Source organism: Neofelis nebulosa, chromosome 3 (genome assembly GCF_028018385.1).
Source record: "Neofelis nebulosa isolate mNeoNeb1 chromosome 3, mNeoNeb1.pri, whole genome shotgun sequence".
Taxonomy (NCBI): Eukaryota; Metazoa; Chordata; class Mammalia; order Carnivora; family Felidae; genus Neofelis; species Neofelis nebulosa.
In genome coordinates this window covers 1,792,998-1,815,248 of record NC_080784.1, presented here as the reverse complement: position 1 = coordinate 1,815,248, position 22,251 = coordinate 1,792,998, and the positions used below count along the sequence as shown (strand labels likewise).

General features: G+C 53.5%; 1 protein-coding gene across 9 annotated transcripts in view; it reads right to left on the bottom strand.

Moving 5' to 3' along the window:
- Positions 1–22,251, bottom strand: part of DLGAP2 (DLG associated protein 2) — a 791,131-nt gene that overhangs the window by 416,135 nt on the left and 352,745 nt on the right. Inside the window, exon 1 of one of the 9 annotated variants that reach the window (XM_058719820.1) lies at positions 15,534–15,626. The exons of 7 other annotated variants lie outside the window; for them this stretch is intronic. In XM_058719820.1, coding sequence (XP_058575803.1) covers positions 15,534–15,591 — 58 coding nt within the window. In that variant the 5' untranslated portion in view covers positions 15,592–15,626. Of the gene's footprint in view, positions 1–15,533; positions 15,627–22,251 lie in introns of those variants that run through there. One more of the 9 variants, XM_058719825.1, reaches the window with a different exon arrangement.

Genomic DNA, 22,251 nt, shown 5'->3' with positions numbered 1-22,251 from the left:
ATGCCTAGCCCGTCCACCAAACCTCCTCAGCAATCATCACCTGGCCAGAGCATCTGGAGACTGGGCATATAAGACCTGTTTATCTTTGGGGTCCAGCTTGTCTATAGGACAAGGTCTTCAGTCTTCCTTCCTGATGGTTAACTGAATTGTCAACTCAACTGAGGCACGGGGAACCCAGACATGTGATAAAACACCCAGTGGGTGTGTCTGTGATGGTGTTTTTACATTAACATCGGATAGGTAGACTGCGCAAAGCAGACTGTCCTTCCTAACATGGGTGGGCCGCATCCAATCAGATGAAGGCCTGAAAAGCACCAAAAGGCTGAGCCTCTCTCCAGTAAGAGAGAATTTGCCCTGCCCACCAGCCTTCAGACTGACACTGCACCATCGGCTGTCTTGGGGCTCCAGCTTGGTAACTCACCTTGCAGATCTTGGAGCTGCCTCCCTCCATAATCGTGTGAGCCAAGCCCTTATAATAAACCTCCTTCTAAATATATACACTTGCACGCCCTATGGCTCTGTTTCTCTGGAGAACTCCGACTCGCATGCTACTCTACGGCTCAGAGAACTCAGCAGACACGTCCATTCTCATAAACAGTCGGCTCTACAGTAATGACTTGTCTGCTGCCATCTTCCTGCACACCAGCTCTCAGATCCGGGTCAAAGCCTTGTTTTCCTCTCTCAGCACCCATGCAGAGCCAGCATCCGACACACATGGTTGTGCAACGGGCAGCTGCCTAAGCAACCAGAAGCCTCTGAGAGCAAGGACTGTGTCCTATAGACAACAGTCCTCTCACATTGTCCTAGCTGGCCCTCAAATACCTGCTTCCCCGGCTGCTCTCCCCCAGCATCACCGGTGAGCTGGTTCAGGAAGGCCAGCCAGTGAGCGGGAGCCGATGCCATGCGCTCTAAGTGCCCGCCTCCCAGCCCGGCCCCTCCCCCACAGTGTTACTCCCTTCCCGCCGGGCAGAAGGCCAGCCTGGCTGGAGGCGGCTGGTGTGGTGTTGTGACCTGCACAGCACCGCTCCGTTCCCCCTTGAGCTCTGCCTTGTGTGGCAGCAAGACACCAGTGGCCTGTAGGGAGGGGGAAATGCCCACCCTGCCAAGCAACCGCCATGAAGCGAGGGCAATGGCAGCCTCCTGCACAATTCAGCGTCCAGGAGCTCAGCGGTCTAAACGATGCTGTGTGTGTGAGGAGGATGCTCCGTTCTATTTGCCACAAACAATCAGGGGACCTCAAGGGACTAATGTCAGGTGCCCTTCTTGCACATTTGTATCCAGAACAGGGGGATTCGCACACGTTTACACGGTACATGGGACAGGACCGTGGGAGGTCACCTATGTGAGCAAGGCACTAAGGACACATAACCTAGCATTGCACGTGCAGAGTGCCACACAGAAATGCTTCTGAAGATCAGCTCCTCGCCCAGCACAACCCAGCAGGGGGATGACTCTCCCCTCCCCCACCCCCGGCCTCCAGGATGCATTCATGAGCTTGCAGCCATGAAACTCCCTCCTGTCCTTCAGCCACATTATTCCACAGTATCTACATTCACCCAAAACATGAACTTCTATCAACTCGTCGCAAACAAGGAGCAGGAGAAATACGCTCTGGGTTGCACAGGAAGTACCAGAGTCATGGGCCACCACGCGGCCAGGAGGAGGCAGAACCGAGTGGCCACAGTCCCTCCACATCAGCCCATGGCGCTCCGGCCACGACCCATCAGCAGCCTCCTGCTGAGGACGCGCTTTCCAGAGCTGCGGCCCGTCTTCATGGAAGCAACGGGCTTTCTCCCTTCAACGTGGGTGTTTTCGCACCCTGCATCCTCGGGACCGGGCGATGTGATGTAGCTTTCATTCGTCTCACTGCAGACCACGAAAACAGCAGTAGGACGCCTCACGCATGCACCTGCGCTAAGTGCAGGCTCGCTTGGGGAAATCACAGCCGGCTCATCCGCGGTGACCAGAAGGCCCACGCGGGGGTTTCTGGAGCGTAGGCAAGCTTGGCACCATGACTAGTGTGTGTGTTGTGGGCACAAGCACAGCCAGTATCTGGGCACTTTACTGGATGAAACTACATACCACTAAACAGAGCACATTTGGCTTTACAAGAGAAATGAATCTTAATTTCTGTCCTCATGAGTTTGGGAACAATGAAGGACATTTATGTCACTGGGAAGACATATCTGTTTTGATTTGATTATTCAACTTATGGAACTGATAGGAATATAATCTCAATACTCAATAACCCTTTTTGAGTATTTCTCCATTCAAATCCAAACAAGCGACGTGATTTTTCACTTTTATTTTGAGAGAGTGCATGAGCGCAAGATGGACAGAGAGGTAAAAGGGAGAGAGAGAATCCCAAGTGGGCTCGGCACGGTCAGCACAGAGCCCGACACGGAGCTCAATCTCACAAACCATGATGACATCATGACCGGAGTCGAGTCGGGCACTTAACCGACTGAGCTACTAGGCGCTCCGTGATGTTTTCACTTTTTTTTTTCTTAATGTTCATTATTTATTTTTGAGAGAGAGAGAGAGAGAGAGAGAGAGAGAGAGAGAGAGAGAGACAGACAGAGCACAAGCAGGAGAGGGGAAGAGAGAGAGGGAGACACAGAATCTGAAGCAGGCTCCAGGCTCCTAGCTGTCAGCACAGAGCCCGCCGCGGGGCTCGAACTCACAAACCGCGAGATCATGACAGGAGCCGAAGTCGGGCCCTCAACCGACTGAGCCACCCAGGTGCCCCTGTTTTCACTTTAACTGGATAGTAACAAACACCAAATACTGTAGTTGCATTTCCTCAAACAAGAATCCAATCTGTATTTCTAAGGGGATGCTTCAATTTTCCATCCACCAGTCACTGTTTTCACATAATGATGTGTGCGCGACAGCCAGAATTGCACGTGGAGGGATCCTTAGCCTCTTTATTCTTGGCGATCGCAGGGTGCACATTTAAGGGCATGCTACAGACCCAAAAATACTTTTTGCATTCAGCTGAGAAAATTTCATACGCACACTTACATTGCATAAAACTATTACAACTGCCTAAGTGTATGCTAACGTAGTAATTGGCATTCTGGTACCATTTCATTTGTTTTAGTAAAGCAAACTCTGACTGCAAGAGACACAGGAAAGCAGAATTATTGAAGGCGATCCTGCATAAGCACCTTGGAGAGTTAATTACACAATACTGTATTTATTTCACCTTCCTGAATTAAGGAGAAAATATATTTTTAATATTAATAATACCAAATGAATATTGATAGGATAGTAAAGGTGCAGAACTCATTCTGTCAGGGGACTCCTATGCAGGACCGAGACTTGCAGAATCTTGTTTAGAATCAGGGGAAGGTGTGAGGAATGCGCTGTGGAGTCCTTGGAAACAACAGGCCATGTCTTCTCGCCGGAGCTACCAATTGACGTATTCCCTCAGGTGTTGCGTGCTCCACGAGGCCTGGCAGGAGAGGATCTCTCTGGAAAGCTGGGTTCCCATCCTGACGCTGGGTGTACCTTCTCTGAAATATTAAGTGATCACGGCAACAAGGATATGCATTGCCTTTTGCTTTCTTTGGTCATTCAGGGAATTAAAAGAAATTAAGTATAATAAAACACTCTAGGCTCTTTGGCACAATACCAAGGTATAGAAAAGTCACCTGATATTTCTTTTTAGAACCAGTTTAAGCATGTGTGTGTTAAGCTTAAGTCCTGACATAAACTGGCAGTTTTATTCAGAGGCTCAGAATAAATCTATAGGGACATCCGGCAGGTGAAACGGAGACATAAGGCAGGCAGGCAGGCGTGTCTGCAGGAGCAGAGGCTGGCTCAGGCAGCGCAGACCACCCCTCCTAATATAAAGAGCAGTCCCAGGGGACTCTGGAGGGCTGGGCAAGCGGGGAACTTCCTGTTTCTCTTGTAGCCAAGGACCAAGTGCTGACGAGGGTACACAGTGACCCAGGGTCTTTCCCAGAATTAACAAAGCAGGGTCACAATAGGATTCTTGGTCACAGTGGAGAAAACTCACAAGCCTGAAGTTGCAAAGTGTCCCATTTTGTACCTTTCCCCAAAACGATTTGAGGCGGATTTAGAAGTTGGATGGCAACTTAATTCGTGTTTAGAATCAGGGCAAATGACACGGTCCTTAAAACTCTACCTGGAGAAGAACAAAGGCAATGCCCAAGCCTACATAAGTGTTTGTCTGTCTCTAAATGCCACACGAAACCCCACGCTGTTCTGGTCTAACCCCACCACTAACTGGTCTGCACGTCTGGCTATGTCAGGAAGGGTTTCCACACCAAAGCAATGGCACAAAGGCAAAGTGAATGGGCATCTGCCTGTGAATCCACTCGACCTGATGGAGGCTCACCCTCTGCAGGCCACCAGCTGCTCTAGGGACGGGCAGGGTTGTCCTAATGGGAAAAGGGTGATCACAGTCCTTGACGGCAAATGCCAGGAAGTGGCAACTCTGTGAATTACCTCTGAGAAATCACCTGGGCACGCGCTCCTGGGCAAACCATCTCCCCAAAATTCACCTTTTGTCGCCTTCGAGCGGCCCCTCTGGGGTTCACGATCCTCTCCAGTGAGGCCCTGGATCCCTACTTCGGTAAGCACCCTCGATGCTGATATTCGCTGGTCCCTTCACTGGCATTTGGCCCACGTGCCCTGTGATGAGATGCCCGGGCCCCAAACCATAACCACAGCCCCTCACATACAGACATTTCCCTTCAAGATGCAAATCACCGAAGCATCAGGTAAGCCTCTAAGGGCTTTATCCGTTTTCTCTGTTTGAGACTTAAATGTAATGGAAATAAACGTTGGCCAGGAGGAAAGGCACAAAGAAACAAAGCCAATATTTGCCAATAAACTGCCAATATTTGACATTGCCATCCTGCGTCCAGAAGTGCATGGCCACAGGCACGGACTTCGGTTTGCATGGATGTCGGGGGAGAGTGAGGCTGCCTCCTGGCGACAGATGGTACAGCTTGGCCAGGAGACCACGTATTTCTCTATCTGGACCTGATAAAACACTGAGGTTTGCCGATGTAATTCCTCCCCGGAGCAAAAAATACTCCAGTAACATACGGAGAACAGATAAATAAATATGTGGCTTTGGCAAAGGATCCAAACTAAAGTGCATTCGTGGGACACAAGGCATCCAAACAGCTGAGCTAGGGGAGAAGATCTAAATGCACCCATTCAAAATCTTAACTCACTGAGCAAAGATCACTCACAGGACTGGGGCGTTTAGACAAAATAGATATACATATAGGTACCAGATGATAAAGGACATTTTCAATGCTCCAATGTTTGTGGGCCCTGCTCCTGGGCTCCCACGGAAGCCAAACTCCAACATTTACCAAGGTCAACATGACTCGGCAAAACGTCCAGGCACGGGCTCCATTGGTGCCCTGAGCACATACTGCGCATCCCCTTTGTTAAAGAAAATAACCAAAATGGAGCATTCTGAACACAAAAGATAAGAAAAAGGAAGACATTTCCCAGGGTCCGTAAGATTAAAGGATACAGTCCTGCAAATACTAGAAATGGAAGGACTGCAACTTTCCAAAACATCCTTTGTGTAATGATTTTTAACCTTTTATGGAAAAAACCGTATCACCCTACACCAATTATTCCCTTTCTGAAGCACTCTCCTCCTTGTGACGGTTTCCTTCTGGGCAGCTGTCCTGATGGGCTCAGAAGGAAGTCCCTTCTGTCCTTTTAGAAATTCTAAAAGGTTTGTTTTTCATCAACACAGATGTAATTATTTATATGTAATCATATGTGATTATGTATTAGAGTATTATATAGATTATATGTGATATAATCCCACATGTAATTACATACTATTTACATACAACTAGGTCATCAGACTAGGTTGACTATATTGCTATACGCCTTGGAAAGTAAAATTATAAAACCGTTAATACAAGGTCAGCATAGCCTCCAGGGCTGACTCCTCCTCGTTTCTACAGCCTGTCCACCACGTGTGTGAACCTGACCTGCGAGTAGGTCCAAGAACCCACAAGGTGCTGCCCTGCTGGTCAGCTTTGGAGATGCTTGGCCGCATGTGGTTCTGAGTCGCGTCTGGTCTTCCTGCCCCTGGTATCTCATAAGGATGTGGGTGAACGTGGCCACCATATCCATCCCAGCTCAGGGAGCCCGAACGGGACTGGGGTGACTGTCACACACCCCACTTTCTGTCCTGCTCTGCACGTAGGCATCACAGACACCTCCAGGCCATGTGTCCCTACTACTCTCAGCTTCCAGCCCCTCGAAGCAGCCCCAGAGGAACCAGAAGGGACACAGAGTTTTATGGGGTCTGAGCTCTGATTATGTCACTAAACTGGTTACCTTCACGAGGACCCTGGGAGGGCAGCATCTCGGAGAACCATCCCTTCCAGCTAGAATGGCTTATCGCTTCATCCGTCCTTCTGCGCCTTAAATACTCGGAGCAGATGTGCAGAGTGTGACCTCACAGCTCGCAGTCCGGAAGACACGCTGAAACCAGCTCCCCTGGGGTGATGTGTCCTGGTGGGCTCTCCCACACGGCCCCACTCACAGCTGTCCCGGCGGGAGCCCGCCACACGCCCACGCCTGCACGATAGCCCGCGTGGATGCCGTGTTTGCAGGGATAAAGGCTGGAAACATGGTCTGAGGCTAAGCTTGTCTACACCCGAAGTCCACGTGCCTCACAGGCCACCACACACTCAATGACTGTAATTCCCGGCTCCCGTCAGCACAAAATCCGGGGAGAACGGCACATACCGTTCAGCACTACCTCAAGGTGGACCCAGTGCCAGGTTCTCAAAGGTGCCCAGCTTTAGCCACACACACGGTCTCCGAGAGCTTGACAAAACGAAGTCACGGCAAAACACAGGGATGGATGTGCTACCAGCACCGTCTAGATCTCTCTGTCCCCCCTCACCCCTGCACTGAGGGACTCACAACCAGACTATCAAGTCCCCGCTCTTTACGGGAGCCTAAGTGACACGTGACATGCCACTGTTATTGCCATGAGGACATCAGGTGATCAAATTAAGTTTGATAATAGACTTTTCTTCTGTAAGTGAAGCCCGTTTTTGCCCCCAGATACAACGCTAATGCGAGTTTTCCAGCTGTTGCTGTTCACCCAGGTCTCTGGGGAGACGTGCCACAGAGACTCGCAGAAGCCACGCCCCACATGCACACGCATGCCTGGGTCTGTCTCGACACGCCAGGGCTGCGCCTCACTCTGCTTCTGCAGTTTAAAAAAGTCAAGGACGCGAAATCATTTCCATGCTCATCCTAGGTTGCCAGTAAGTAATTTATGGCCCGTGGCCTAAGTGTCATTACAGAAATTTCCATAGTCAACAAAACAGATTCTCTGAGACCTACAGGAAGGAGGTGTCGAGCAGGTTATATGCGGGGGGTGAGGGGGGGCCTTGATTGAGTTCATGAATTTATTTTTGTGCTTTAATCTGAACTGTCTACTGTTATCTGGCTACTCCGTGGAGAAAACAATGCAATTTCTGTTCCCAGGGAAAAGAGAGACATTGATGTACTTGTCCCCACAACAAGGGTGGGTGGGCAGCAGGGCTCTGAGCGCCACCTCCTGCGAGCGGCCACAGCCCAGCGTCCCGCCCCTCACCCACGAGGGCCCTCCCGCCGGCTGCGCACCTGGAGGAAAGGGGACAGCGCACCGGGTCGCCCTGATGTGTGGAGAGTCCGCACCCCCCCCCCCACCTCGAGAATGCACTTCTTCCTCACGTTGTCCCGTCCCCCTAGATTTCTGGAAAACCTGGTTCCCAATCAGCCTTCCACATAGCTCAGGGTCCACTGGGTCTCCCTGACCCGGGGCCACTGTGGTATTCCGACTGCAACTCTGACCCCACACGGCCGAGGAATGTCTCCTGCACCAGCGCGTCCCTCGAGACGGGTGCCCCGTAACCGGCCCACCGCAGACACATACTCCATACCCGACCTGGCGCCCCAGCCCCGCATGGCAGACAGCGGAGGTCTGTCAGGTGAACGGACACAAGCCTGGGAGCCAGCAGCTGCAGACGTCCCTGGACCAGGAATTCAGTCACTTTGCACAGCAAGTGTCCTGAAGAATGCCACCACCATACTTACAAGGTAAGCTTAAATTATGTCCCATGTACTTTTAGGTTATCAACTCAGTGTGGGTCATTTAGAATCATCTAAGTCGAAGGAAACAAGGTCGAGCTTCATGTTGAGGACGCCCGGGGGCTGCACTGTGCTCGAATACCAGTCACGCGGCCCAGCTGGCTGAGAGCCGGGCCTGTGCCCTCTGCTGCCCGTCCGGGGCCGTCTTGCTCTGCCGCTCCCCACGATGGCACGGCAATGGCATGTGTGCATTTCCGTCCGCGGCCAACACTGCGGTGGCCAGAATGACTGAGGGAAAATGGATGTGAGCAATCGCTTTAAAGTGCCTGTGTGTGTCTGACTCCAGCAACCCACATGTGTGTTCCAGCTCCTGAGATCTCTGGCTTATCATCAGTCTCCTGGAACCAAAACCTTCGAGTGATAGCCTCCTGCATAATCGACATACATCAGGAGGCTTTCACAAACACTTCTTCTTTTCTTCAAAACTCAGAAGCTGCTTAAATACCATCATCCATTCATGGAAAGTGAGGAACCTATCCTGATCATGACTGGAGACGTTTTGTTTTTGACCTGAAAGACTGCACTGCCATATGATGTCCTGGAACCTAGTGTTCCCTGAAAAGATAAAATAATTAAACCAGACACCAGCAAGTGGGAGAAATGTTTCTTGTGAGTGTTCTCGCTATGAGAACGCCAAGGCAAGCCATAGCGTGAGGTGGCTCCCCCCGCCAGACAAGACACTCTCCTGTGAAGTCTTCCCCCGACTGCACATTCAGAGATGGGAAAACCCAACAGTCAGAGGGTGAACCACATGGTGAACTCCAAAATCAAACTGGCCTCGGGCACAGGGCCGGGTTCGGGCCGAAGAGCAGGTCTACAGGCAGGTGCACTATGAGGGGCAAAAGCTGGTGACCTCGCCGCCAGTCCGGCCCCCTGTGGGGAAGAAGGTGGGGATACAGGCCGTGCTTTAATCCAAACAAGTCCTGGGAAGGGTGGCGGGGACCCGGGTCAGCTGCCTGGCCATGGGTGCCTGACCGACAAAACTGCGGGGTCCCCTCCTCAGACGAAGCCCAGACAACAGGGGGTTCATTAATTACCTGGGGAAATCCCTCCGGAACGTCTCCTCCCGGTCTGGCCAGAAGGAGAAAACCCACAAGGACAAACCCCGGGACAACAGTCACAGGCTTGCCTGATACAGTAGGTTGCCATCTACAAAGTAGCAGAAGTGTTAAACTTTCCTGAAAAAAATTCATTTTCTAAAATGTAACAGGGGGAGATACGGCATTTTAGAACTGAAAACCACACAAGAAAAATCAAAGTAATAAGAGCTAGAAGTTGTGAAAATCTGTCTTTTTTAAATAAAAAATATTCATGTTTGTAAAATTTGCGTAGGAAATAACTTAGCTAGAAACATAATTTTGACAAACAAAAGTGAGAACTTTAAATGAGTGAAAGTCCTGGGGCGCCTGGGTGGCTCAGTCGGTTGAACATCCGACTTCGGCTCAGGTCATGATCTCATTGTTCGTGGGTTCGAGCCCCGCGTCAGGCTCCGTGCTGACAGCTCAGAGTCTGGAGCCTGCTTTGGATTCTGTGTCTCCCTCTCCCTCTGACCCTACCCGGCTCACGCTCTGTCTCTCAAAAATAAATAAACAGTAAAAAAGATAAAAATGAAAGTACTATTGAGTGCCAACATACAGCATCTAAGTGATCCCATTAGGGCAGGGCTCACGTCCTACTTCCTGTGCTGAGACAGTACCCAGCGACAAGGACGCACTTGAATAAGCACCTGATGAATGAGTTAGTGAGTTAATTTAATTAGCACAATGTAGTTCAGGCCAATAACAAGTGAACAGACGGACTCTATGAGAGTTCACAGTGGCTGTGCTCTAAGTCCTGAGCCCACAGCACACCCAGTCAGAAGGTTCTGGGTCCCATTGGCTGCGGCCGAAGGAGGAGGCCCCCACAAGAGGAGCTGGGGCGTGGAGAAGAGTGGAAATCAGCCCGTCCAGACTGCTCCTTGCGCACCTTTGTGCGAACCCTGCAGGCCCAAGGGTTTGTCAGGCTGAGGATTTGCAGCTTTGTCCTTCCAGAAGCCAGGGATGGGTTAAAGCAGAGGGCAGGCTGGTTCTGCCCGGGGTGGGGAGGTCCCACTTCTCCCCACCTCCACCACACCTGCACTGTATTCTGGCCACCAGGAGTCGGAATGAAAACCTTTACAAAATACGTGGTGGAGATGCGCAGACTTGGGACCTAGCTTTCAGGTCGTGTTGTGGGCAGACATGCGTGGGTCATTTCCTTCCCTTCCCTCCCTTCATCCTAACGTCAAAGTCCCTCTGTCACTCAGGCCCTAAAAGATGCCCCATGGACACTTTGGCAGGACCCACGGCCCCCTGTCACCTGGGCTGGCTCTGTCCGTGGAGACCCCTCCCACGGGGCTGTGCCCAGGTCATGCACACATACAGGAGAAGCTTGGGTGGTTGGAGTTCTGGGCTCCCACAGAGGACGTGGCTCCAGGGGCCAGTGGGGATGGAGTTCCTGGGGAAGCATCTTGTGAAAGGACAGCACAGAGTAGTAGCTGATGAAGTGAGGGCGGGACGGAGCTGAGGTCCGTTCGGGGCGTGCAGCACAGACAGCACCAGTGCTGAGCAGATCCGCAGCCTTCCTGGCTGTCGTCCGTCTGAGCCTCGTCTGCAGGAGCACTGATCCCCTACTCACCCGGCCACTGAGGGACAGAAGGTGGAGTAACCCTGCACCTGGGGAGGCCACGTCACTTTCACAGACGGCATGAGATGTGCATGGTCTGTTCTGTGTCCCCCGGCAGGCCCTCCTGCTGCCCGCTCCTGGCACTCCCTGCTCACAGAGCGCCCTCCACCCGGACCACTCCACACATCGGGGTCACCCTGCATCCCGAGTACGTAACTCCTGCTCACATCTGGAGCTCGCCGCCATGGGGCAAGGTGCCCAGGCGGCTGTACAGAGACCCGGCCCTGGGAAGTATTACGGGACTGGCCCTGGGGAGGGCGAAGAGGCTGCCACACTTACAGGCAGCAACGTCACTTGAGATTCTCCGGTTCCAAAAGTTTAATATCTGACACTTTGATCCCACTGGTAAGAGATCAGACCACTGATACCACGAAATCTGCCATCAGCACTTTCCAGAGGCCGCCACAGGTCCATGTCAGCACCCAAGTGAGAAATTCTGGCTCGTGGGCTCCACTTTGGCAGATACTGTGCATAATTCAGCCGTACAAACCACACTCAGACCGTCATGTCGGAATCAGGTGCTTCTGCACAGATGTTCGCTTCTTAAGCTACATTATGGCTCTAATGTCACAAAATAGAAAAGAAGTAACACACTAGAAAGCCACTGTAAGCTTCGTGAGCCCTAACACGGGGCTGAAATGTGTGTACCCTCATATTTCAGATTTATACTAAATATCGCATATGATCGTGAGATTATTGTATGGTTTCTATTCTGAAACTTTTAAAACTCACTTAATCTTTCCTGTATTGGGGGTGTCCTTTCCTAATAATACAGGTGAGTGAGTCACGTGTTTTTCTTCAGTAAAGAGGAAAGTGATCGCTGTAATTGATTGGTTTTCCATCGATGAAAACACAGCCCCCCTCCCTGACGTTAAGGCATCTCCACCGTGGTTGTGGGCATTTTGGCCATGGCTGGATTTACAGCCGTGGGAAATGATGCCCGCCCTTGACAGACAAGCTGCTGTACAGATGCTCTTCCCCCAGAGCGGACGACCCGCAGCCTCCTCTCCGCTCTGCACCTGTCACCCGTGCCACCCCCGACACGCGGAAACTGCAGCGTTAGCTCAGGCACCGCAAATGCTGCCTCCCGCCTTGCCCTGGGGCGCGGGTTCAGCCCCTGCAGGGCAGGCCGGCCCCATCACGGTCTCACATACCTGCCTCCCTGTCTGCCCACAGGCTGGCACCTGGGAAGCATCGACGTTCGGCTCCCTGCAGAACAGTTTGCCAATGGGCAGCACCACGTTGGCACAGGGGTGGCTGGTGGGTTTTTCAGTGTGGATTTGAAAGTGCTTCCACAAGGGGGTTGGTCCTTCCGTGTGTCCAGACCCTGACCCTCCCGACCTCACGCTGAGGCCACCTGCACCGTCTCTAGCAGTTTTGTGGGTGTTCCTGCTTCTGGATCCTATTACAGACAATCTCTGATCGTTAAGCTGAGAGGCTCGGCAGAACTGACAGCCATGACCCCACCGGCCACCCACGCCCCAGCAGCACCTAGTGAGTGCCGGCTGCATCTCAGGCCCCGGGCACGTGACGTCACTTTGTACATCTGTGAATCAGCTACTGGTCCCTCCACGAGCCCATCTCTGCACAGCGGGGGACACAGGTGTGCTGACAAATGGCCATCGTGCCAACCGTGTGTCGAGCTAAGACCTGATTTATTATTACTGACAATTTATAACCACCACCATAAAACTAACCCTGTCCTCCCAGGCCAAGTAGAACCCCGATCACTTCCTTGAATGCCATCAGTAAGACACTGGGTAGAGATAAACCCATCAGATATTCTACATTATAGAACATTTGATACCGCCAAGTGGGAATCCTAACACCATTGTCTATTTTTGTGATGACGCTGGGGAAAAAAAATAACGTGTCAAGTGAAAAACCCAGGGTGTTATTCAACTTACCTGGTTGGTAGAATGAAATTCAAAAACAAACGTGACCAAAATGGAAACAAAATCAAGGCTGGTCCTCAAGACTGTGGAGAAAGTCAAGCCTCCGTGCTTCCCAGAGAGGTTTTGTTGTGAGAAGCTCCAGGGCTGTGTGTGGCTTTGTGCTTTGAAATCTGTGCCACGCTGACTTCGAGCCCCTCACAGCCCCGTGGCGGGCCTTCTTCAGCACAGACTGAGGCAAAAACTCATGATGCCAGGCGGAGAGCCACCGTGGCTTCTGGAATCTCTCTGTGTAAGAACTAAGATGTTGCCTCAAAACTCATAAGCTGATGAGCGTAAGATCCAAAGCAAAACACATACGTACTGTATCCTTCTCGGTTTATAATACAAAACAATCACAAAAGATTCCCCTGGTGGAAAAGAAATCTCCAAGGCCGGAGAAGATCTCTCATGTACACTTCCCAGAAAACCTGGAGGCATGGCCCAGCTCCTCCTTGGCCTGGACCCCAGAGGGTGGCTGCCCCCTGGTCATGCACAGAACGGGGGCTTGGTGAATCTGGTGAGGGGAATGGCCATCATCGGACTCCCCAGAGCATGGGGGAAACCACTCTGGTGTGTCAAGAAGGGTTCCCACCAAGGTGACACACGTCCGAGTGAGTGCCTGGTACCACAACCGCCACCCCCCAAGTGACAGCCTCCATCTATGCTGCCACATGGTGCTCGATGGCAGGAGAGGGTGCAGGGCTCCCGGGGGCTGGCTGCACTGGGTCCGGCCGCAGGAGGTGGAGGCTGTCTTGTGGTCAGGCCCACGGGGAGCCCTGCCTCTGTTATCATCACAACAGACCCAACGCGAGAGGTGCGCCATTCACTTTTACACACTTCTACACTCACACAATGCGCTTGAAGACTTTCCAAGTACAGAGGCCCCATCTGGGGCCAATGGCCCCTGACGCCTTCACAAGGGAAGGGTGGCGCCCTCAGTCCCACTAGTCCCACTGTGAAGTGACACGGGGCATCTCAGGTCCAGTGACCCACAGAGTGGCCCGCAGAAACTACCAGAGCCGGGATACTACTCACTCCTGCCTGAGGTCATCAGAAACCAGAGGGAAAGGCTTCACTTGTTTGCTGAATGCTTCACTAGAATTTCCAATTCATGACTGAAATCGTGTAAGCACAGCTCGGTACAGCTGTACTGACCACATGTACGATGACAATGTATTTAAAGTGGACAAAGGATATTCCCAGTCCCATCTTGGGGGACTATGGATGCTTGTGAGTAAGCCGTTCCCTTCACTCAACCCTAGATGGGACACTGACCATGCAGGAGCTTGCTGGGTATGAGTGGTTTAATTATCACCTACAACTTACTAAAAACTCGGATAAGGAGAAACGCTGAGTCACGTAAGCTCTGCACACACTAAATTCTTGACAACTTTGCACTGATTGGTTTGCTGGTAAGTGATACATCCCAGGAACCGAGACACGTTCTCCTTCTCACAGAACAAACCAATTCTGGAAATAAACAATCTCCTTAAAAACTACTTCATTTGGGGTGCCTGGGTGGCTCAGTCAGTCAAGCATCTGACTTCGGCTCAGGTCATGATCTCGCGGTCCATGGGTTCGAGCTCCATGTCGGGCTCTGTGCTGACAGCTCAGAGCCCGGAGCCTGCTTCAGATTCTGTGTCTCCCTCTCCCTCTGCACCCCCCCCCCACCCCAGCTCATGTTCAGTCTCTCTCTCTCTCACATACACACAAAAATAAATGTTAAAAAAAATTGTTTTTAATGGCATCTTTTGTTTTAATTCTCACTTCTCTGGCTGCTCGACATTTCAAGGTATTAAAACTCACTCTCAGGGTGCCTGGGTGGCTCAGTCAATTGAGCGTCCGACTTCGGCTCAGGTCACGATCTCACAGTTCGTGAGTTCGAGCCCCGCGTCGGGCTCTGTGCTGACAGCTTGGAGCCCGGAGCCTGCTTCAGATTCTGTGTCTCCCTCTCCCTCTGCACCCCCCCCCCCACCCCAGCTCATGTTCAGTCTCTCTCTCTCTCACATACACACAAAAATAAATGTTAAAAAAAATTGTTTTTAATGGCATCTTTTGTTTTAATTCTCACTTCTCTGGCTGCTCGACATTTCAAGGTATTAAAACTCACTCTCAGGGTGCCTGGGTGGCTCAGTCAATTGAGCGTCCGACTTCGGCTCAGGTCATGATCTCACAGTTCGTGAGTTCAAGCCCCGCGTTGGGCTCTGTGCTGACGGCTCGGAGCCTGGAGCCTGCCTCGCACTCTGTGTCTCCCTCTCTCTCTGCCCCTCCCCTGCTTGCTCTCTCTCTCTCTCAAAAATGAATAAACATTAAAAAAAAAAAAAAAAAACGAACACCTTCATTATTCCTGATACTTTTTCTTCACAAAGTTTACCTGTGACATTTTCTTTAAAGGGCAAAAGAATAAGAGACATTCGAGAAACATAAAGTGACCATTTCATTTCACAGATGGAATAAAAAACAAAAACAATAAAAAAGTCCAATTTACGAGAGTTTCACAAGTAAATTTAGGGAACCCCGACATGTTCTGTACTCTTGATATTGGATATCTTTTTAAAAGTCATACACGTCCCTTGAAGGTATAAATGACAGGTCTACATCCTTCCCCCGGAGGGTCCCGGCACCGGCTGCCTCTCCCGGAACAGACCGCTCGCACCAGCGCCAACACCTGCCCGCTCCCTCACGCGCACAGACACACAGACAGGAACACGGCCTCCGTGGAGAGTCCCGTACCTTTAAACAGGGTCAGTCCGCGCAGGTTGCCCTTGATTTTAATTAGCTTCAGCTCCATGGGGCAGGCCAGACCTTCCGCTCATGTCCTCTGTTAAATGGGAAGGAAACGTTCCACTACAGTGACCCCTAAAGTGATTGATACACAAGAAAATAAACTTTACAGTTGTCGGCGTGGACCACATCATGACACACTTTCAGGGGCTGGTGTGATTCTGAGCCACTGGCCTCCACGCGGCTGCTCACGCGTGCAGGGGCACAGGGCAGTGTCACTGTCCTCTGTGGCATCGGCCAGTACCAGGCACCAGGGACAGGCTGTGGCTTTAAGCAACTTGGCAAAGAAATGGAGTGACTTCTATAGAAAGCCAATCATTAAATTGTTGTTGTCCAAAGTCACGAAAAGAGCAATTTCTACGTGTGAAAATGTATTTCTCGAGTAACTCATACCTATCCCCTGAAATGTATAATCACATATTAAAGCAACCAATTACCCAAAGCACCCAGGGTGTGGTGGTATCACTTGTAAATCAAGTATCAATTAAAAGTTGGCATTCTCAAGCACAAATAGAACATTTGACACACGTGTTATCAGGGTCACAACGGGTTACACACACACGCGTCACGCACACACGTGTACGCGTGCATACACGCACACGATGCCATGGGGCACCTGCTTTCTGCTCAGTGTCATGCAGCCTGGCACGGCCAGTTTCGTGCAGCGCCTCATGTTTTAAATTCCAAAATGTTGGCGGCAGCCACAAAATAATCATAGGGCTTACGACTGGGGACTCAGACCGACCAAGCATGGCTTAGCAGCTCTGTGCCAACAGCGCGCTGGGACGCAGCAGCAGCACAGCCCGTTAGGAGGAAAAGGACACAGACTGAGTCGGAGCGAGTGTTTGAGCCACGGCCCTGCGGCTCCATCCTGGGTGAGCTTGGATGGCAATTTAATTTCTTTAGCGTCCAGCGTCCTCACCTGTAGAAGGGGAACCTATCCCCTGTGCTGGGCAGATGTCCCTGAAGACTGAAAAATGTGGAGGATAACGTTTCACCCCCCAGAAAACCCAATGAGACTGAACTTAAAAGCACCTAACAGAGGCCCGGGACCCTCCTCTCGCTAATAAATAGGAGGCCCCGCGTCCCTTCTTTGATAGAAACGTGATTTTACGGGACGTGTTTCAGTTACGAAAGGCCATGCACGTGCTGGCAGCTGGTACTCTCTGCGATGCCGTTGTGTCACCTTAACTAAGAACCTGTCATTTAGCACCTTTGCCAAAGAGAACCGGCCTCTGGGAATGGCCGACACAGATGTGGTGAGTGCACGTCAGCCCCACCCCAAGGGCCGAGGTTCACAGCAGAGCCAGCAACCTCTCTGCGACCTCCACGAGAGTTACTCTGAAGCGAAGATTGGTCAGTGGGGCCTGGGAGCGTGTGGAAGCAAACTGTAGACCTAAGGGGTTGACAGCGCACAAAGTTGGGATGCTTGGTTTCCGATCATGACCCCAAAAGTAACACTGAATCTCCCTAGAGACACCGCGTCCCCGAGGGTGGGGCCCACGGCCATCTCAGAGATTTCTCTAGGAGCCGGCGGGTGTCAGTGGAACCAACTGACCTCACAACTGCACTACGTTGTTGGACGCGGGCGGTTCATCGTGTGGATGCACCGAGTGTGAATGTTCACTGGGCACGCCGTGCCGGCTGGTTCTCCTGCCCCCGTGTGTGTGGCCTGGGCCCGTCACAGACCCAGGAAGACCTTATTTTTTGCTACTCTCAGTAAATCCAAAAGCCCCGGAAAGACTGAAGGATAAGCAGAGTGTGTCAACACATACTTGAGTAACTGAATGCCACCAAGATCTTCCGCAAATCCTCACAGACAGGCCAGAGCAGCATCCAGGTGTGGCCACAGCCGGGCCTGGACAGGGTCCGGGAGGTGAGAACCCGGGAAAAGGCTGTCAAGTTGGCTGACGATGACAGAACAACTGGCCCACTCAGGACTTGGAGTGAACACTGTGACCTTCCTGAGACTCAGCATCTCCGTGCTGAGGATGGCAAGCAGGAGGCCTGGTCTACCAGCACCATGTGGCTTCACGTCTACACCGTATGGCTCTTAAGGAGGGACCGCAGTGAGATGGTCCCGGCCTCTATCAGCAGCACTAAAGCTGGAGTGCAAGGACCAGATCTCAGGACTTGGGGGCAATGTTTTCTCTGAAGAACATGGGATAAATGAGCTCTACCACGGTGCGATGGGGAAAAGGAATGTGCTTTGGAAGTTGGTACACCTGCCCTCTGCCCCTGGCTCTGCTGGTCACTGTCTATACAACTGGAAAAGTCACTGCTTTTCACCAGTTACAACATGGAGACGAGCCCACGCAAGCCATGGAGCCAATGTCAGGATAGAGGACATTAAGGCATAGCGTGCAGGCCAGTGATTGACTCAGGGTGGGGACTGGTCCAGAACACATGGAAGCACATGTGGATGCCACCTGTACCCTCCTGGGAGGAACCCCATGCAAGGAGCATCCTCCATGGCCACTCTGGTCTTCTCAGTTAGGCAGGGCCGAGTGGGGAAGGGGAACAGACACGGAGCCCCTAGAACTCGCGGGAACCTGGTGAGGTCAGCTCCCAGGGCCCTGCACAGCAGGGCTCCCCTGGTGCAAAGTAGGTTCACAGGATGGAGATGACAAGGAGGGGCGCTGTGCCCCGGCGTCCGCCTGGATGCTCCTTCTGGTGGAGGCTCCAAAGACAGCCCTTCACACCCGCACGGCCGCCCCCTTCAGAGAGGGCTCGGCTATTTTAGGAGTGTGGCTCACTGAATGGAAGACGCGTAGTCAGGGCTACAGACGGCGAAGAACCGCAGCTGGGGCAACAGCCCCAGGCCATGCGAGCTTCCGGAACCAGGGCGTGGGAAGGCCACAGACCGTGGCTTCCCCAAGTTTCTCCCCATCGGGATGTGGCCAAGGGGACAGCCCCAGCAAAGGACTCAGGCGCCTGTGTCGGCTTCCAGGACGTGATCCTTCACGGCCACCCCCCTGGCCACCACCTCTGTGTCCTCTAGTCCCTGCCATGTCTCTCACGTGCCCCAGCCACCTGGCCCAAATGTAGAAAGGAGAGGACTGAATGCAGGAGACAGAAGGGGGAGGAGGAGGAGACAGAGAAAGCAGGAGGAAGCAGGGGAGGTGGGGGGGAAGGGACAAGGTATGTGCAAGGGGGCCGTGGTAACCCAGCACGGAGACCCCCAAAAGGGGCCATGCGCATGAGATCGTGACCAGGACAGGAGGCACAGAGACGTCAAGAGGTGTCTTATGGAGCCAGAACTGACCCCATGGCCCTCTGCAGAGCCGGCGACCTCTGAATGGACTTTGTTGGATGGCTGGGCGGCTAATTCTGTGAACGCAGGGGTCTTCAAGGGAAGCCTGGCAATGTGGCCGTGTGGGGGCCACACGGGCCATGCGCACACGAGTCCACGTGCAGGAGGCACCGGGGTGAACGCGGTGCCGGCCAACTTCACTACATCTTATTGTTAGCAATGGAGACGGCCACAGACCTGACGTGCCCCTCAAAATGCACGTTGACACCTGACTCCCCCATGTGCTGGCGCTGGGAGAGGGGCCTCTGGGAGAGGATGAGGGTGGAGCCCCTGTGACAGGACCCCACAGCCCCCGGCCCCGCCTCCACGTGAGGACACAGTGAGAAGACGCGGTGTGTGAACCAGACACGGAATCTGCCGGCGCCCCCGTGTCGGGCGTCCAGCCCCCAGACCACGGAGAAGCACGCGTTGTTGAAGCCACCCATCTGGGCTGTTATAAGACTGGGCTCGAGGGCCGAGCCTCGGAGATGCTGGTGGGCACACGGTGCGCACGGGAAAACGGTGAGTGACAGCACCTGTCGAAGGCAGCCTGGCACGTGGACGGAGGCAGACGGGGTGGATGGCGGGGTGAGAGGAGAGGACAGCGGGCAGGCCAGCGGGTCTGGAGCTGAAGCAGCTCCAAATCCAGGTGGAGGCGCTGGCTTTGTCCTCGACGGCCAGGCACCGAGGTTGGAGACACGTCTCATCCGTGCCTACGAGGAGCTAATAACGGAGCCGCGACAGTAGGAGAGCAGGTGAGCTCGCCCGGGAGCAAAAGCGGGGGCTGAGAACATACCGCCAGGGAGCAGCTCTGCGCAGGGGACAGAGGCGGAGAGAAATACGGGAGAGCACGAGCCGTGCAGGGTCACAAATACTGCACCCTGACAAGGAGGGATAGTCTGTGGAGACCCAAAGGGGTGGACGCCGGGAGAGTCTCCAGATTGGCCAGAACCTCCCAGATGACCGAAGGGAAGCAGCTCTCACAAGCAAGACAGAGCGCCAGGTCAGGGTCAGACAGGAAGGTGGGGCAGAGGGCTCACTTGGGGACCAGCTTAGGGACAGCCAGCCTCCTGCCGTCCCACCTTCATCCCGAGCCCTGATGGCCCTGCCACAGAGCCAACTCTGCCTCGGCTGTGGGGAGATGCTCCCAGGTGCACAGGGCCCCCACACGCGACGAAGCCTCCACGGGACTGTGTTAGCAACAGAGCCCCTCTGAGCGGCCCGGGAGACAGACCGTTACATCCCAGGGAATCGTAGGAGCCGGCGTTACACGGCCATTCTTAAAACTGGATTCCGTGAACTTGCAACCAAATACACTACGTTTAAACAGAGGTAACAAACCCTCACACTCACACCCCCTCGTTACTCCACATTTTACTGCTGGCCGCACCCCGCGGCTGTGTACCCCAGTGTGCCCATCTGTGCCCGAGCCGGTGCTCAGGGAGGCCGTGCTGTTGGCCAGAAAGCGGCAAGGGCGGGAGTGTTTACACCACAGAAACGGGCAGAGTCGGGGCTTTCTCCATCATGGAGACACTTGCTCCGGGCACAGGGACCAGAGGCCCGTGCAGCTCTGTGGCCAGCAGGGAGCTCACGGGACTATAGGAGACACAGCCGAGTTTAAATACCGCTTGTCACACAGGGATTTTACAGCCTGAAAAGCAAGGCCTCCTGGCGGGGTGTCTAACCGCCTGCCACGCAGAGGCCCCACTGGGTCCCAGGGATGCCTGGCCAGGCCCAGGGACTCGGCGCTGCTTCCTTCCTTCTCTGCTGATTTCAGCGGCGCTTGGAGGTGGTTGCCTAGCAACCTGCCTACACCGCAGTGCAAATCCACTGCCTTAAATAAACTCCCGCAATACGTGTTTTGGAAAGTTCCGCTGGACGTTTTTAGAATGATTTGCCTACGGTTTCTGAATGACATCACGGGTGCTGTAGGAAGTGCAGGTAATGGTACCCGCTCTGTCTCTGGTCTGAAAAAGCCTGGAAGGCCACCCCGTCACTTGTCCTCACCGGCCTCACCCGACAAAAGCCCGGTGACCTCCTGGGGAGACAATGTCCCAGGGAGGCTGCAGCAGGGCCAGGGGAAAAGTCAGGGGGGCCTGAAGACAATCTGCTGGCGCACGCGTTCACTCCCATGTTCTCAGGACATGTGCTGGAAGCCAGGACACTGACCCGGGGCCGGCAGAGCAGACACTTGGGGTGCACGTGGCCAGTGTATCTCCTGACTGTGCAGCCAAGGGGGCTCCCCAGGGGCAGGCCTGGGGCAGGGTCTGGGGGTGTCAGGAAGGGCACCCAGGCCACAGGACACGGGGTACCCATGGGCAGAGTCGTGAGGGCTGGACTCTGATAGAGCGTAATAGGCTGTTGAAGGGCCACGGTGGCCGCCGCGTACAGAGACCCGTTGTGAGAAAACCCAGTGGGCTTGCCTTTCTCCCAGTGTGTCAAACTAGCCATCTGGGGCCTTGGTAGGTCAGCAAGCTTCCCCAGAACCTGATGAAAACACCTCCCTCCTCTGCCCTCCCATGGATGTTGAGACCTAATAAGAACGAGCACTCTGCGACCTTGAGAGAAGGAAAGCCAGTCCTCCAAGGCAAACGACGTGGGCTCTGTGTCCACACGTGATGGGGGGACATCCTAATGTCCCTCAGAGACGTTGAAGACAAAGAATATACACCCCTAGTGTCACCATTACCAGGTTCTGGCAGCACCGGAGGAAGGCGCTATGGGGCAGCGTTGCCCAGAGCTAGATGCCCCGGTGAGAAGTTCCCAGGAGGCCAGTGCTGGGCAGAGGCCCCGGGGAGCAGAGCCCTTGCCTGCCCACAGGCAAGGGCACCTCCTGGAGGGGCTGCATGGGTGCCATGGCAAAAGACACTCTGTCACTGACTCTCTGTCCACCTGCATGGACCCAGCTGTCTGAGCGTTGGGAATGCTGTCTCCTCCCCATGCAGGGCCCCTTGACGGGGCTGGGGGCCCCGTGTGGAGCTCCCGAGTGGGGTTGGCACCTCGGGTGAGGGCCAGAAGTGCTCCACTGAGGGGGGACAGCCTGGGCTGTGGCACCCACCACGCACCCACACAACCCAAAGCCAAAGCTGGCAGGACCTGGTAACCACCAATCATGACGTCAAGGGATAGGGGAATCCTGGCTTGTCCTACCTACAAAACTGAATGGAAGGGAGGCCGCTGTTCCAGAGATAAGACACGGAGGTGGGGAGGAGGGGGCAACAGGCAAGGAAAATCTCGAGTCTGCCTTCAGACACATCAAATCCCACCTATGGCACCCGGAGGAGAGGTACAAACAGCAAGGGCACAATCGCACGTCACTCCTCAAGCCACATGCCAGGGACAGAGCGGCAGGAATCTCAGAGCAGATCCTGAGGA